Here is a 13,726-nt window from a genome sequence, read left to right on the forward strand (position 1 = left end):
TCATGGCCAGATCGACACTCTCTTTTGTCGCGTGTTTGTCAATCGTTGAAAACGCGGGGAAAGGTTGGCCCTGTTAAAAACTAAGTACAGCTCTAGGAGAGTGCAAGGACAATTGTCGCGTCATAGATACTCAAGTCAAGCTATTTACAAAATGGCGGAGCTTTCTGGCGCTGATTCAACTGTATTACAGAGATTGCATTTGGTTGTTTAATCTATTCAGTTCATCAACAAGCAGAAAATCACACAGGACAAGTTTACTCAATCACGTAGCCCTCGGCCACCGTCTTGACCTCCTTGGAGAAACCAACACCCTCTGCCATCTCCAAGAGAGCCACTCCGGTGACATCAACGTCGACAAACGGGTTTGTCTTGTTGAAGTGCACGTTCATCGGGAAGAACTCGTTCTCGTCGCTCTCGCCAGCCACTTCAAACTCGAAGCTGCCGGACGAGTTGCTCGAGTCCACCGTGCCCAAGTTCCATTCCAGGCTGTCTCCAGTCACCTCGTACACAGCATCGAAGCTGGACACGGCCGGTTCTGTAGAGCTGTACGGAATTGTCACCGACACGTCTCGCAGCGTATCCGACCCCGTCAACTCGTATTCCACCGTCACGGTGGTGGAGTCGGAGCCCTTGTTCACCCAAACAGTGAAGTGGATTGGAAGGACCTCGCTGGCGTCGGCGTTGTTGCTGGCGACGCGCCACCGTAACACAGCAATCGAATTGTTGATTGGGAACTGCCTGGATGGGTCCCGCAGTTGAATGGCATTCGAATTGGTGAAGGCGGTCTTGTCCACATTGGGGTGTGTTCGGAACTGGGCATTGTGTGTGGGATTCGCTTGTAGGTTGATCCTGATCCGGGTAAAGGCCGAATCCGAGATACGCAGCTGCAAATCCCCTTTCACTTCGAAGGAGTTCAAGGCACCATCTCGGCTCAGCCGAGCAGCGATGGTCTCGGCAATGGTGACGTGCACTGGCTCGCGGTCAGCCGCCAGGCTTGCTCGAGCCTCTGGTGCTTGAGGGGTTGATGGTTGGGGAGTCACCAGCGGTGATGACTCTTCGGCCTCCGGGCCCAGTTCGCCACGAACTTTCTCGTACATATCTGTAGCCTTAGACTTTTTGCCGAGCTGCATGCCCTTTCCGCGTGTCGGCAGAGGCCTGTGCTCGTTAGTGATAGTCACGAAATGCTTGAAGTTCGGAAGAACACACTTTGCAAAAGCCTTCTTCTTCTCTGCCTCATATGTGTCGTAGGTCTCGGGTACCGACGGGCGAGTGGGTGGCGTGTACACAGGGTATGAAGGAGTGCGAGGAGGAATACCGCGAGCGCTTCGGGCCGCCTCCTTTCGTTGCATTTCGAGCTGCTTGGCCTTCCGCTTGCGCTCTTCGCTGGCTTCGAGTTCCTTGTTCTGCGAGTTGTCAGTCGGCGCAGAAGCTCACGCTCGTGATCTCGACGCACCCTCTCAATGATCTCCTGAATCCGCTCTTCGTGACTCTCCATTTCCAAAAACGTCTTGATCTGGCTCAGCGATAGGTTCTCCCGGTATCCCTGGGTGACCAGCTCGTCGAATGCGCTCAATAGCTCGAAGGCATTGCGCAGAATTTCCCGCTCGTCCAAGCTTCGGCAAATGCTCGTGGTCACTTGCGCAAACAGGTGCAAGCTGTCGATATCTTGCAGGATGTTGGACTGCTTGTTGGTAATGAGGACAATGTACAGCTCGTCCAGTGGCTGGTACACAAAGCGGACATTGTCCTGCTCGACCGTCGTGTGTTGCGTTCCGGACTGCGCCAGCTTCGGAAACGACGCGAGGAGCGCTTCAATTCGCGACCGCGCAATCTCGCGGAACTGCCTCGATAGCACGGCCTTCCCGCCACGAGTGCATATGGACGCTGCGAGGACAACCTGTGTGTGGAATTAGCACGTCTTCGCAAGACCGTGGGAATGGTGTAGAGGACGTACCATGGTGGCAGTATGATCCAGCCTTTTTCCCCAAATTTCAGACAAGACGAGAAGGGCCTGGTGACAGGGTGTCCTCAACAGTCGGGACGTTCAGTGGTTGTCTGCTGGCTTAGCTGTTCTAGACTACTCACACCCCGTACGTAATTTCATTTACCCGTTTGGGAGAGGCGTCTCTGCCTCAGGAATCAGGCCGCAATCGCGGTGGTCTGTGCACGACACGCTCGCTTACTCCAAGCTGTCGGGCACCTCCAGTTTTTGTCTCTCCACCATCAACGCCTCCTCTCATTCCGAGTGGCCACGACGGATGGACGATGAGATTCTGATTCACCATTCACTCTCTTCATTTTGCAGCTTTGATAGATGGAGCAGCGGCAGAGGTGTCGATTCTGACCTCTTTTTTGCATTTTTATTTCTGGGATCCGTTTAATCGTTCACGACACTTGCTTCGCCACCATAGTTCCCCCTGACCCCTAATCCGTTGTGATGAGTTCCGCCATCCAGTTACCCTCTATAGCCATGGAAGACCCTCTCGCCGATACGATGGACGTGGCATCTCCTTATGGAGGCCATGGAGACGATTTCGAGATCGACATCGATGTGATGGAGGACGACACAGCTAACATAGACGGTGATTACGACCTACGCGATGCGTCCCCCGAGCCGGCTCACCAGGATCAGGGTGCAGATGCAGACATGATGGACGATGTCGGCGAGTCGTCCGAGCCATATTCTGCTGCACCCCACGAAACAACAACGCGTCAGGAGCGCGGGTCTTTCGTGTCAGAGAATACAACGTACGAGTCGGAGATGTTAGACGATGATTACGAAGAGGATGCCGATGCACCCATCGTCGACTCGGAGGTTGCCTACGAAGAACAACCACCCGTCGAAGCGGCGAAGACTACGACAACCCCAGCGGAGCATTCTGAACAAATAACAGAGCAAAGAGAACATCCTGAGGCAGTCAATGGCGACCAAAGCTATGTCGCGGATGCAGCCGCTCAGGACGACAAGAAGCAGCCCGACGACGTGTCGGAGGTGGCCCAAGTAACGGAAGGAGCGGCTGCGACCGCAACTTCTGAAGACCAGGCAGAAGGCCATGACAACAACGTTGAGAAAGTAGAGAACAAAGACGAGCAGCCCGCTGCAGTTGCAGATGATGGGCACGAGGCATCAGGGGACCTCGGTGATGCTCGCCCCCAGGAAGAGGCGAGCAAAGTTGCCGAGGAACAGTCTGATGGTCCTCATGCGGTTTCTGAGGAAGAAGCCGTAGCAGAAGCCCAAGAGGAACGTGAAGAAGAGGAGCAAGAACCAGAGGGCGATTTTCAAGACTCTGACCACCACGACGAATACTTTCATCCGGTCAAAGTTTTGTATCAAGGCAACGAAATTTCGATGTTCCCTCCCCGTGAGGGCGATGCCTCGGAGACGTTCTTCGTCGAGGATGAAAGCCTTGTGTATGAGGATCTTGCAACCCTCATGGCATCATGTCGCCATGTCCTCGGTGACCATGTGTCCGCTGAGGATGCGCTTGTTTTTGATATCGACTCATTGGGGATCCAGATTGCAGAGGTGAGCACTTTCCGATTCAGGCGCTGTTTGATAGCTGTCTAACATGTTCCAGGACAATATGTATGCAAGCAAGGTGACATTGTCTCAGATTGTAGATGTATACCTATTCTTGTGCCAAAACGACGGCATCGAGGAACCAGAGCCATTGTATTTGACCTTGACTACAAAGCCTACTCTCCTTGCGGTCTTGTCCAATCTGGAGCAGATCGCCAACGAGGGCAAGGGTATCTCAGACGCCCAAACGTGGGAAACCTATGAAGAAGAGGATGTGGATGAGGCCGAGCATGACTTGCCCGTGGAGACAGACGACCGTGGAGCTGATGTGTCGGAGGGCCAGCCTCCTGAAGAAGATGCTGATAGGCCTGTGATTGCTGAAAAGACTGCGGAGAGTGAACATGAAGAAGCCGCTGTGGTAGAACGTCATGAAGCGAAACACATCGAACAGGCAGATGAGAATGCGGATCGTGCCCCTGAGGCTGTCTCAGAATCGAGCGCTGATGATGCGGATCTCAAGCACACTAAAGGTGCGGACAGAGATCCTGAAACGACAGAAGACCAAGAACCCGACATTGAGGATCCCGGTGACAATGCTGAAGAGCCTGCCCACGTGCTCGAAGGCGATGATGTTGATCATGGTACCAAGGCCCATTCTTTCCCCGAGAAAGCCTCTTCCATCGGTAGCGAAGCGCGGGAGAAAACATCATACCAAGCTGAAGAGCGGGCCGGAATCGGTGAAACTCTGATGCAACCCTCGGCAGACGGTGCTGAAGACCATCAAGATAAAGAAGGTGCCGAAGCCCCAGCCGAGGATGGCGGCAGTTTGATTGCCCTTCCTGGAGATGAACCGGGTGAAGGTCAGCCTGAAGAAGCACAGGATGTCGTAGAAGACAATGATCACGAGGACGATGAACAAGATGAGTCGCAGACCGCAGACGCGGATGAGACATACTATGAAGAACCCGGCGACTTTGATGGTGATGAGTGGCATGTTGAGGACAAGACTGCCATAGAATTCGTCGATGCTCCAGGCGAGTCACAGGATGATTCTACAACGCTCTCTCATGAAGAAAATTCCCCCCGCGACGATGACAACAATGACCTACAGCTTGCTCCGGAGGCCGACGATGCTCTCCAGGAAGCCTTGGATGGAGCGAAACCCACCAAGACTTCCTCGAGAACAGACGAAGGCCGACAGATTTCTGAGGCACCAGAGGATCTACTAGGCCTGGACGATGAGATCTTTACACATCCCGAAAAGGAAAATATCGACGAAAACGAAGCATCGCCTGTGGAATCTGCCGAAGATGCGGGCCAAGAGGATGGCCAGGGCGTTGATGAACTGGGGTTCGGAGACGACTACGTTCACGTCGATGAGCCCAGAACCGGAGCCGAAGCGGCCCGCAGGAATAGTTCGCATGGCGATGCGTCTCCATCGCGTGAACGCGGTTCTGCCAAGCGGACTCGCGACCCGGAAGATGACTTGGATCACCTCAGCTCTCCGACGCCCAATACCAAGCGATCTCGGTCGTCATGAATCCCCTGGATCATCGCCCGCCGCCTCAAGCCCTCTGACTTTAATTCACCTAGCAGCTCTACACATTCTACTTATTTCGTCGAAATTGCATCCAATGCGGATGGTTGATGCCCAACTGCCCCTGTCAAGTCGGTCCACTTACTTACTTGCTCCGCGGACTGGAGCTGGATGATATGCCTGGCTCCTGTGGTTGTCACTATATCTCCAGGTACGTACCCCTCTACCAGTGCAGGATTAACATTTCGTTTTTATATTTCATGTTTGCGCCATATTCGTTTTCCTCTGGCGTTGTGTTGGCGTTTGCGGGCCGGTATCTCTTCGGAGAGGTTAGCAGCTCCGAGATTTTCCAAGATACTTCGGACGGCGTTTCGGTTGGTGGATTTGCAAGCCAACAGGTTCGTTGGCTCCTATGTTTTTGTGCGTACGGTTCTGTATGATACCAGGATGTAGTAGCAGTTTGCATCTACCCAATGCCGTGGGACAGTGATACTGGCCCTTCTGCGTTGGGGTTTGAGATTTGGGACGGGACGATGTTGATCTGGTGAGAGGAATGGGTACTTAACATCGTATCTTATGCATCACCTTGTATTTCATGAAATGAAGTAGAGATACAGAATGCTTTGTTGACCATGGTCGTCGCCGGAGGCCAGATTGCCAGAAAGCATAGATACTATGCCATTAACTGAACAAGCATGTGCGTGATCAAGGCGTACAGTCGAATAATATTGTCTCGACTCTTGAGTGTCTCTTGGTACGTAGCCTTACTTTAGAACGGCATCCCTGGAAGCTGTCCATGTTGGGTTGACAAGATGACAGTTGGAACTCGGAACAGTTGGACGAATTTCTTCGTCGCAAGCTTCCCACGAAAGCTCAGTTCCTCAAGAGTTTGGATAGTCGACGCTTTCGAGCCTCAAATCCCAATCCACTTTGATCGAGAAGGGTTTCAGGACTCGGTAGCCCCGTCCAACGATCGGCACACTGAGCGTATTGCCTTGCTCGATCGTCGCGTATTGCGTTTGAAAACAAGCTAGTCTAGAGAACAGGACAAGGAAAGTGTCAATGCCAGTCCAGGGTCACGAGAGCACTCGCTCGCCACCGCAGGTGCAGATGGAATGCCGCGAAGACACCCATGCGCGAGATTAGACGGCTGAGAATCACTCGCAACGTGGGGAGCAGGGTACGAGACAGTCGGAGACACAGTTGCCATGATCTAGCTAATCACAACACCTTCGCAGGAGGTGTTGTGTCAGCAACACCCTAGTCCCTAACGGGACTAGCGCTGAAGGCCTGAGGCACTAAAGCAACTCCATCTGTCCATCATGATCCTGATTATGTAATCGTCACACCTCATCCAAAGCGTTCGGTCCAGCCCCAACATGAAGATTGAAGGATGTTCAAAGGACAAGGTGTTCAACGCCGATGTACTCTAGGAGGCCGATCTACATTTCACAGTGACACCTTTTGATTTTCGTTCCTTCCGTTCGCTGTTTCTTCTTTTACTTCCCCCTTCCTCCCCTTTAATCGGCCGTTGCAGTTGACCCCTGGTCGCAGCCCAGTCGCAACCTGGCCACTTCGTTCGTTACAGCCCTACTGACTTACGACGCGCGTCCATTGTTGAGACCTGCAGACATTCCACCGGCCTGCAATCGAATCTTGACGTTCTTGAATGTTGCTGTTTGTTTCGTTGCGTTTCTCCGACGTCCTTCGCGCCGAGTCGACCGTTTAATTTGATTGGGAAACTGGAACGTGACTGGCTCACGTTCAACAACGGGGTGGACAGGTCCGGATCCTTTCCTGCACAGTCGTGTACCGGAAGACTGTTTGTAGTGACCGAGTGTACCGAACACACTGAATGCTCCTGGAAACGGTTGCCTGTCGATTCGACTCTACCAGTTTCGGTCGTAGCGTGAACGATTCAATCCAAACGATATAGGAAGCATTGGCTGATTGGCACTGCTGTGCGCACCGGGGTCGGTAGAAGATGGTGTCGGATAAGTACGCAGATCGATCGAGCACTTGTGCGCGCAGCGTTTGGGCTCGGGATATCTGACAAGGATGCTAGATACATCGGATTGGCATTAGCCGTCCTCTCCACCGCTGCCATTGGTACGTCCCGAGTACCCGAGATTATCCATGCAAAACGATTGAGTGAAGTCTGACACGTACCAGGGACTAGTTTTGTAATCACAAAAAAGGTTCGTGCTCGTTTGCCAGGAATAGCATTCGGCGAGGGCTCGCCGAAACGAATTTTCGGGGTTGGGCAACTGATCCAAGGATCGTCCAGGGTCTCATGCATGCCTCACGAAGACATGGATTTGAGGGGGAAGGTTTCTCATACTTGAAGAGTCCCATCTGGTGGGGAGGAATCGTCACAAGTATATTTCTTGCATCGTATGCGCCAAGGAAGCACGCTGACAAGCGAATGCAGTGGCTATCGGGGAAGTTGCGAACTTCGCCGCATATGCCTTTGCCCCCGCAATTCTGGTTACTCCGCTGGGAGCATTGAGCGTGCTGATAGGGTCAGTAGTCGTAGCAACGTTTTTCGAGGGACCTCTGCTGATTGAAGGATAGCGCGGTTCTCGGCTCATACTTTCTCAATGAGCGGCTAGGGATCCTGGGAAAACTTGGCTGCGCCATGAGTCTGCTTGGCTCCATCGTGATTGTCCTGCATGCTCCACCGGACAAGCCGGTGGAAACGATCGATGAGATTCTAAACTATGCTTTGAGTCCAGGTACGTAATGGGTGTTCAGTCGAACGTTCTATTGGGAGACTCATCGCATTTGCAGGGTTTCTTTTGTACTGTCTGGCTGTAGCCATCTTCTCCACGATCATGATTTACCGGGTTGCGCCGACTCATGGGAAGAAGAATCCTCTGATCTTCCTCTCCATCTGCTCGACCGTGGGCTCGATCTCCGTCATGTCCGTCAAAGCCTTTGGCATTGCGGTGAAGTTGACGTTTGGTGGAAACAACCAATTCACACATGCTTCGACGTATGTGTTTATGATTGTCACAGTAGTCTGCATCCTCACCCAGATGAATTACTTTAACAAAGCTCTGAATGCCTTTTCGACGAACATGTAAGTATGGAAGCCGGTCTGGAGAACCAACTTGCTGACTTGGTACCAGTGTCAATCCTCTGTATTATGTCACCTTCACGACTGCCACTCTCTGCGCCTCTTTCATTCTCTTCAAAGGCTTCAATACGACGGACGCAGTCAGCACCATCTCACTACTCTGCGGGTTTTTGGTCATCTTCTCCGGAGTCTACCTCCTCAATCTGTCACGGACGGATCCGGACGGCCGGACAACGCTGGCAACCAAAGACGAGGATGAAGATGGAATCCCCACTGATGGTATTGCTAGCTACTCCACCCGCCTTTCCATGCAAGCGCGAAGAAGTCAGGATCCGCACCGGCGGAGTTCTTCTAGCATTGCCTTCTTGAATGGGCATAGTGACCGAGAGGGTCTTATGCTCTCGTATGATGCCGAGATCGTGTTGACAGAACTGCAGGAAGGAGACGACGGCGAGCCAGGTCCGACGCGAAAGCGGAGCGAAGATAGCGATAGATCATCTTCATCCCAAGGACTCACCCAGAAAAATCGTCCGAGATAACAGCAACTGAGTGCCGTCTTTCCGGGGTGCTAGCAAAGTCTCTAAACACGATTCTGTAAAACATCGTTTTGTTCTGAATCTTGACCCGCTACATCTGGCCGCTGATTTTGCCAAAGCGGGTGAACTCCGACGTTGTTTCTCCATTGCCGCCAAGGGGTATTTCTGTTCTGCATGAACGCTACGTTTTTTCTAGATGTCTTGATCGGTGAATCAAGCGTGGGATCCGGTGTGGGAATGCTCGATCGCAAAGTGTTTGGCTAATCTGTCTTTGCTGCTTCCAGCGAACTGGATGATCCTTGCGTTCTGCTGCATGGTCCGTTTGGGATGACTGGCCTTGTATATAGCACGACCTGTATTCTAGATTGAATTGCAAAAGGGTTGCGTGGTTTGATTTCGAGTTTTCGATTTTTAAACAAGTTTTTACGGCGGCCTGTACGGAGTAGCTACATAGCGATCAAAATTTGTTCTGTGGCTGTAACAGTGGTATTGCCACCGGGCCTTGCCTTACGTCCACGCACCGGTCATGAGTCTCCGTCTGCGTAAGAACTCTGTACTAGATGCTGCTGTCGTTGGTCATGGGAGAGCTCAGAGGATGGTAGATCCTCAGTTTTCTCTACGTATGTAGCCATGCCTTGAAACTATTACTGTGGTGATGGACAAAATGAGCGAACTATATCCTCGTATGGAGTGGTACTTCGTACCGAGGCAACACAGTATCTGCGGCTTCACACACCGACAGGAAGCTTGCCCGTCACTCTCCAAAACTCTCCTTTCATCCAACACACCATTACGATACTATTAATCTAACATCTTTTGAGCTCTGGGGACAAGTTCTGTGTCAAAAACTTTTGTCAAATACCGCCCTGTTTGTGCGAGACATTCTTTGCGAGCGCGTCAAGGTCCGACAGATGAATCCAGGAACCATCAATGCCGATGTTGACTGAACCATTGTGCAAATCAATTTCTTGGGCGAGGTTCTACATGAATACTAGGCAAATATATATTCCTGGTACAACCTGAGCACTTGAATCGCAGCACGGCAGTATATAGCGATTCTCCACAACACACAGCAAAAGCAGCCATTTCAAAGACGTAAGTATACGGAGAAGGACTCGTACTGTAGAATTGTCAATATCGTAGAATGTAGCGGTGTTGCGAAAATGACAGGATACTGTAAGTATTCGTAGCAATGTCGGTTATTAGACCGTGCATGAGTTGCCGCTGCCAATTGCCGCTCTACAAGATCAAGCAACACGTCTGAACAGGCGTACAAATTGGCTGACACTGTGTCTATAGGTAGCCAATCTCAAGGATGTGGATGATGTGTTTTTAGCATCTCATCAATTCATCAAATGAGTAGGTACTGGTGCCATTCAGATACATACCCAAGGTAGAGAGACTCATAGTCGGTGCGTCAACGTAAGGCAAGACCTAGTGGCAATACCAGCATTACAGGTGTGAAACAATTTTGATCGCTATGTATGAGCTATACAGTCCGCCGTACTCGTAAGTTTTGTTCAAATTTGAAAGTCCGTCTCGGGCTCTTAGTCTTGGCATTTCTTCCCTCGGTCAGTCGATCCGCGTGTTTGCGGCGCGATGATGTATTTGATGGAGTTGGGCTTCGTTACCAACGATCTCGCGGAAATTCCATGCATAGACCGCCTGATTAGAGGCTTACGCATGACTGTAAATAACGATCATGCACATACTGATCTGATTTTGCCTGGTCCTTCTGCAATAGCTTAGGCACGATGCCTAGCCTAGTGAGAAGGTTCCTCATCTTCGCCGCCGTCGACGGACTCGTTCTCCAGCCCAATGGAAATGGGCATCGCAACAGTGGCAGCAGTGGCCTGCCCTCGATTCAGATCGCCTACAAGACGCAGAAGATTTCGGCGCTACCACCATCATCTGTAGCTGCGAACTTGAATTCCGAGGGCGCAAAGCTGGAAGCTTATGGCGTTGTCGGTAAGAACGACCGTTTGAGATTAGCTTGTTCCCCAATTTATGAGAATGCACGGCGCGTAATGTGTCTGTGGCTGCTGGGCAAGAAGTACTCATGCGATCGCCTCAGGGATTCTGAGCGTCGCCTCCCATTCATTCCTCATCTTTATCACGAGGCGCGAGCAGGTAGCGCAGATCCTGGGCCGCCCCATTTATGCCGTCACCGATGTTGCTGTGATTCCGTTATCTTCGCAAGCAGATGCGGACCATGCCATTGAGCAAGTGCGAAGCAATTCGCGAGCCGAGGAGAAGGAAGAGGGGTTGTCTGACCAATGCCTTTCCGAGGTCAGCGATACGGAGAGTAATGTTAGTGAAGACAGTGTCTTCCCCGTGACGCCAACCGGCGACACAGGCACATCGCCGCCGGCCGCTCACCCTCCGGTGGCAGGTAGTGATAGCACTGGTAACATTGCCCAGGAGGTCATTAACCCTCGCGGTCGCCGTATACGCTTCGAGCTTAGATGGCCACCCTGGAAGTACTGGGGTCCGCCTGCTCCGATCGGCCCAGCCGCGGCGAGCAGCACCGAGTTCGGAAAATCCGAGGACAGCATTCGCAAGTCCTCGACCGATGCTGACCGGTCAGCCGCCGCTTACGCTGGTACACAGAAGGAGGCCGTGACAGAGGGTGAAGTTGCTGCAGAAGTGAACGGGGCAGAGGAGGCAGCGGCAGCGAGCGCGGTGGCAGGAACGGCCCAGCCGATTGATCTCATGCCAAAACTGCTTCGGTATACGAAGTTGCTCTTCTCCTCGCGCAATTTCTTCTTCGCCTACGATTACGATCTGACGCGGCGGTTTGGGGTTCATCACACACGGAAGGCCCATCTGCCGCTTCATAGTGTCGTAGATCCTTTGGTATGTTGTCTCTCCGCCTGATTCCTTCTCGATTCGGCGCAGAGACTGACGACTGCAGTAGTATTTTTGGAACCGGCATTTATTAAGGCCGTTCATTGATCATGATCCTAGCGGAGAATTGTTCGCTTTGCCCTTAATCCAGGGCTTCGTTGGCCAACGCGAGTTCACTGTAGCTCCGACCAAAGACCACTCTGCAACAATAGAAGGGGCCATCGATCCCAGCGAGGAGTCCGAAGACCGGTTGGAGGATATCAGTCCCCGCCATACAGAACGAGGCCATGCGCAACATTATCTCCTCACTCTTATTTCCCGGAGATCAGTTCAGCGACCGGGATTACGATACCTCCGACGCGGCGTGGATGATGAGGGGAACGCTGCTAATACCGTCGAGACGGAGCAGATCCTGTCCACGCCGCAATGGGATCCTTCTCGGAAGGTATACTCGTTGCTGCAGATACGCGGCTCGATACCCCTGTACTTTTCTCAGTCACCCTACGCCTTGCGACCGGCGCCGGTCATGCACCGGTCGAGTGACGTAAACCAAGTCGCCTTCAACCGCCACTTCCGTGACTTGAGCCAGAAGTACGGGAAGGTACAAGCGGTGTCGCTTGTAGACAAGCATGAGCCCGAAATCAAGATTGGTGAGGCGTACGAAGCATACGTGCGCAACTTCAACGAGAGTGTCAATTCAAGCGATCTCACACTCGGATTCGAATGGTTTGATTTTCACCAGGAATGCCGCGGAATGAAGTTTGACAATGTGCGGAGACTGGTCGACAAGCTGCAGACAACGTTGGATGATTTTGGCTACACGGTGGTGCAGGGCAGCACCGTTCTCCGCGAGCAGAGCGGCATCGTCCGGACAAACTGCATGGATTGCTTGGATCGAACGGGCGTTGCTCAGTGCGCCTTCGCCCAGAGGGCCCTTGAGCAGCAGCTCGAAAGTGAAGGGTTGGCCATCGATCTCCACGGCGACGACTCCACCCGATGGTTCAATACTCTATGGGCCGACAACGGGGACGCCATCTCCAAACAGTATGCATCCACAGCTGCGCTGAAGGGAGACTATACTCGCACCCGGAAACGAAATTATCGGGGCGCTTTGAGTGATTTGGGACTGACTTTGTCTCGGTATTATAACAACATTGTCAACGACTACTTCTCCCAGGCTTGCATCGATTACTTACTGGGAAGTGTGTCCATGGACGTGTTTTCCGAGTTTCAGGTGGATCTAAAGTCGGTGGACCCTGGCATTTCTGCCCAAAAACTCCGGCAGAATGCGATCGATGCATGCAGCAAGATCGTCGTCGACAATGAGACCGAGGAGCTCCTGGGCGGCTGGACCATGCTGAGTCCGCGACAGCCAAACACGCTGCGGACCCTCCCATTTGAAGAGACCGTCTTGTTGCTCACAGACTCCGCGGTTTACAACTGTCGTTTCGACTGGAATACGGACAAGGTGCTGTCGTTCGAGCGCATCAATCTGTGTTCCATCCGACAAATCCACCACGGCACCTACATCACGTCGGTGCTGACAGAAGCGCAGACCAACGAGCAGAAAAACGTGGGGCTCGTCATTGTCTACGAAGATGGCAAAACGAATCAGCTGCGCATGAACACACGATCCCTGCGTAGCGAGTTTGACCCGACGGTGCAGGACGCATCGGGAACGTCATCCCGTCACGATTGGGACTTCTATTCCTGGCTCCGAGGATCTCAAAAGTCGACCACTCGCATCATGGCCTTCAAGGCGATCCCTGTTTCAAATTCCGTCACCGCCGCTGCGGCCGCCTCATCTAGTCCAAGTCGAGTCAGCGAAGCCGCGTCGGTCAAAGCGATCTGCCGAGAGATCGAGCGAGCTGTCATGGCCGGGGACGGCTGGCATCCCGAGCGGATGTCCATCATCGAAGAAAAGAACATCATCTCACTGGCCGAGGCTCGTAGACGCACTGGATACCTGGAGCAACTTGTCTATGATATCAAGAAGCTGGTGTGGGCTTGAACAGTAGAACTAGACATAACAATACTCTTTGGGTTCTGACTATGGATAAGATTTGATGATATTCGACCGTTTGAAAATCTATGAATCAATATGACCTTGAAACTCCCAGGGCTGTCCTCTGTCGCATTGAAGTTGAGTCCGATGATAGGCACGACACAAACCCCAAACCCTGTTTCATAACTTAAATGGAAGGCGG

At 52.4% G+C, this 13,726-nt stretch overlaps 4 protein-coding genes across 4 annotated transcripts; 3 read left to right on the forward strand and 1 right to left on the reverse strand.

Moving 5' to 3' along the window:
- Positions 1–254: 254 nt before the first annotated feature.
- On the reverse strand, positions 255–1,957 carry VTN31DRAFT_1099 (uncharacterized protein; the record flags this gene model as incomplete). Its single annotated transcript, XM_069401118.1, has 4 exons — positions 255–1,155; positions 1,207–1,403; positions 1,454–1,897; positions 1,955–1,957. The coding sequence occupies 4 exons, from the start codon at positions 1,955–1,957 to the stop codon at positions 255–257; spliced, it is 1,545 nt and encodes a 514-aa protein (XP_069263955.1).
- A 513-nt stretch (positions 1,958–2,470) lies between these two features.
- On the forward strand, positions 2,471–5,060 carry VTN31DRAFT_1100 (uncharacterized protein; the record flags this gene model as incomplete). Its single annotated transcript, XM_069401121.1, has 2 exons — positions 2,471–3,526; positions 3,579–5,060. The coding sequence occupies 2 exons, from the start codon at positions 2,471–2,473 to the stop codon at positions 5,058–5,060; spliced, it is 2,538 nt and encodes an 845-aa protein (XP_069263956.1).
- A 1,981-nt stretch (positions 5,061–7,041) lies between these two features.
- On the forward strand, positions 7,042–8,675 carry VTN31DRAFT_1101 (uncharacterized protein; the record flags this gene model as incomplete). Its single annotated transcript, XM_069401122.1, has 8 exons — positions 7,042–7,055; positions 7,123–7,166; positions 7,230–7,255; positions 7,345–7,435; positions 7,489–7,579; positions 7,632–7,792; positions 7,848–8,139; positions 8,189–8,675. The coding sequence occupies 8 exons, from the start codon at positions 7,042–7,044 to the stop codon at positions 8,673–8,675; spliced, it is 1,206 nt and encodes a 401-aa protein (XP_069263957.1).
- A 1,751-nt stretch (positions 8,676–10,426) lies between these two features.
- VTN31DRAFT_1102 (uncharacterized protein) lies at positions 10,427–13,530 on the forward strand (the record flags this gene model as incomplete). The annotated part of the gene is made up of 3 exons (XM_069401123.1): positions 10,427–10,640; positions 10,747–11,528; positions 11,590–13,530. The coding sequence occupies 3 exons, from the start codon at positions 10,427–10,429 to the stop codon at positions 13,528–13,530; spliced, it is 2,937 nt and encodes a 978-aa protein (XP_069263958.1).
- Between the last annotated feature and the right edge of the window lie 196 nt (positions 13,531–13,726).

Source organism: Thermomyces dupontii, assembly GCF_041956625.1.
Source record: "Thermomyces dupontii strain NRRL 2155 unplaced genomic scaffold VTN31scaffold_1, whole genome shotgun sequence".
Lineage (NCBI taxonomy): Eukaryota > Fungi > Ascomycota > Eurotiomycetes > Eurotiales > Trichocomaceae > Thermomyces > Thermomyces dupontii.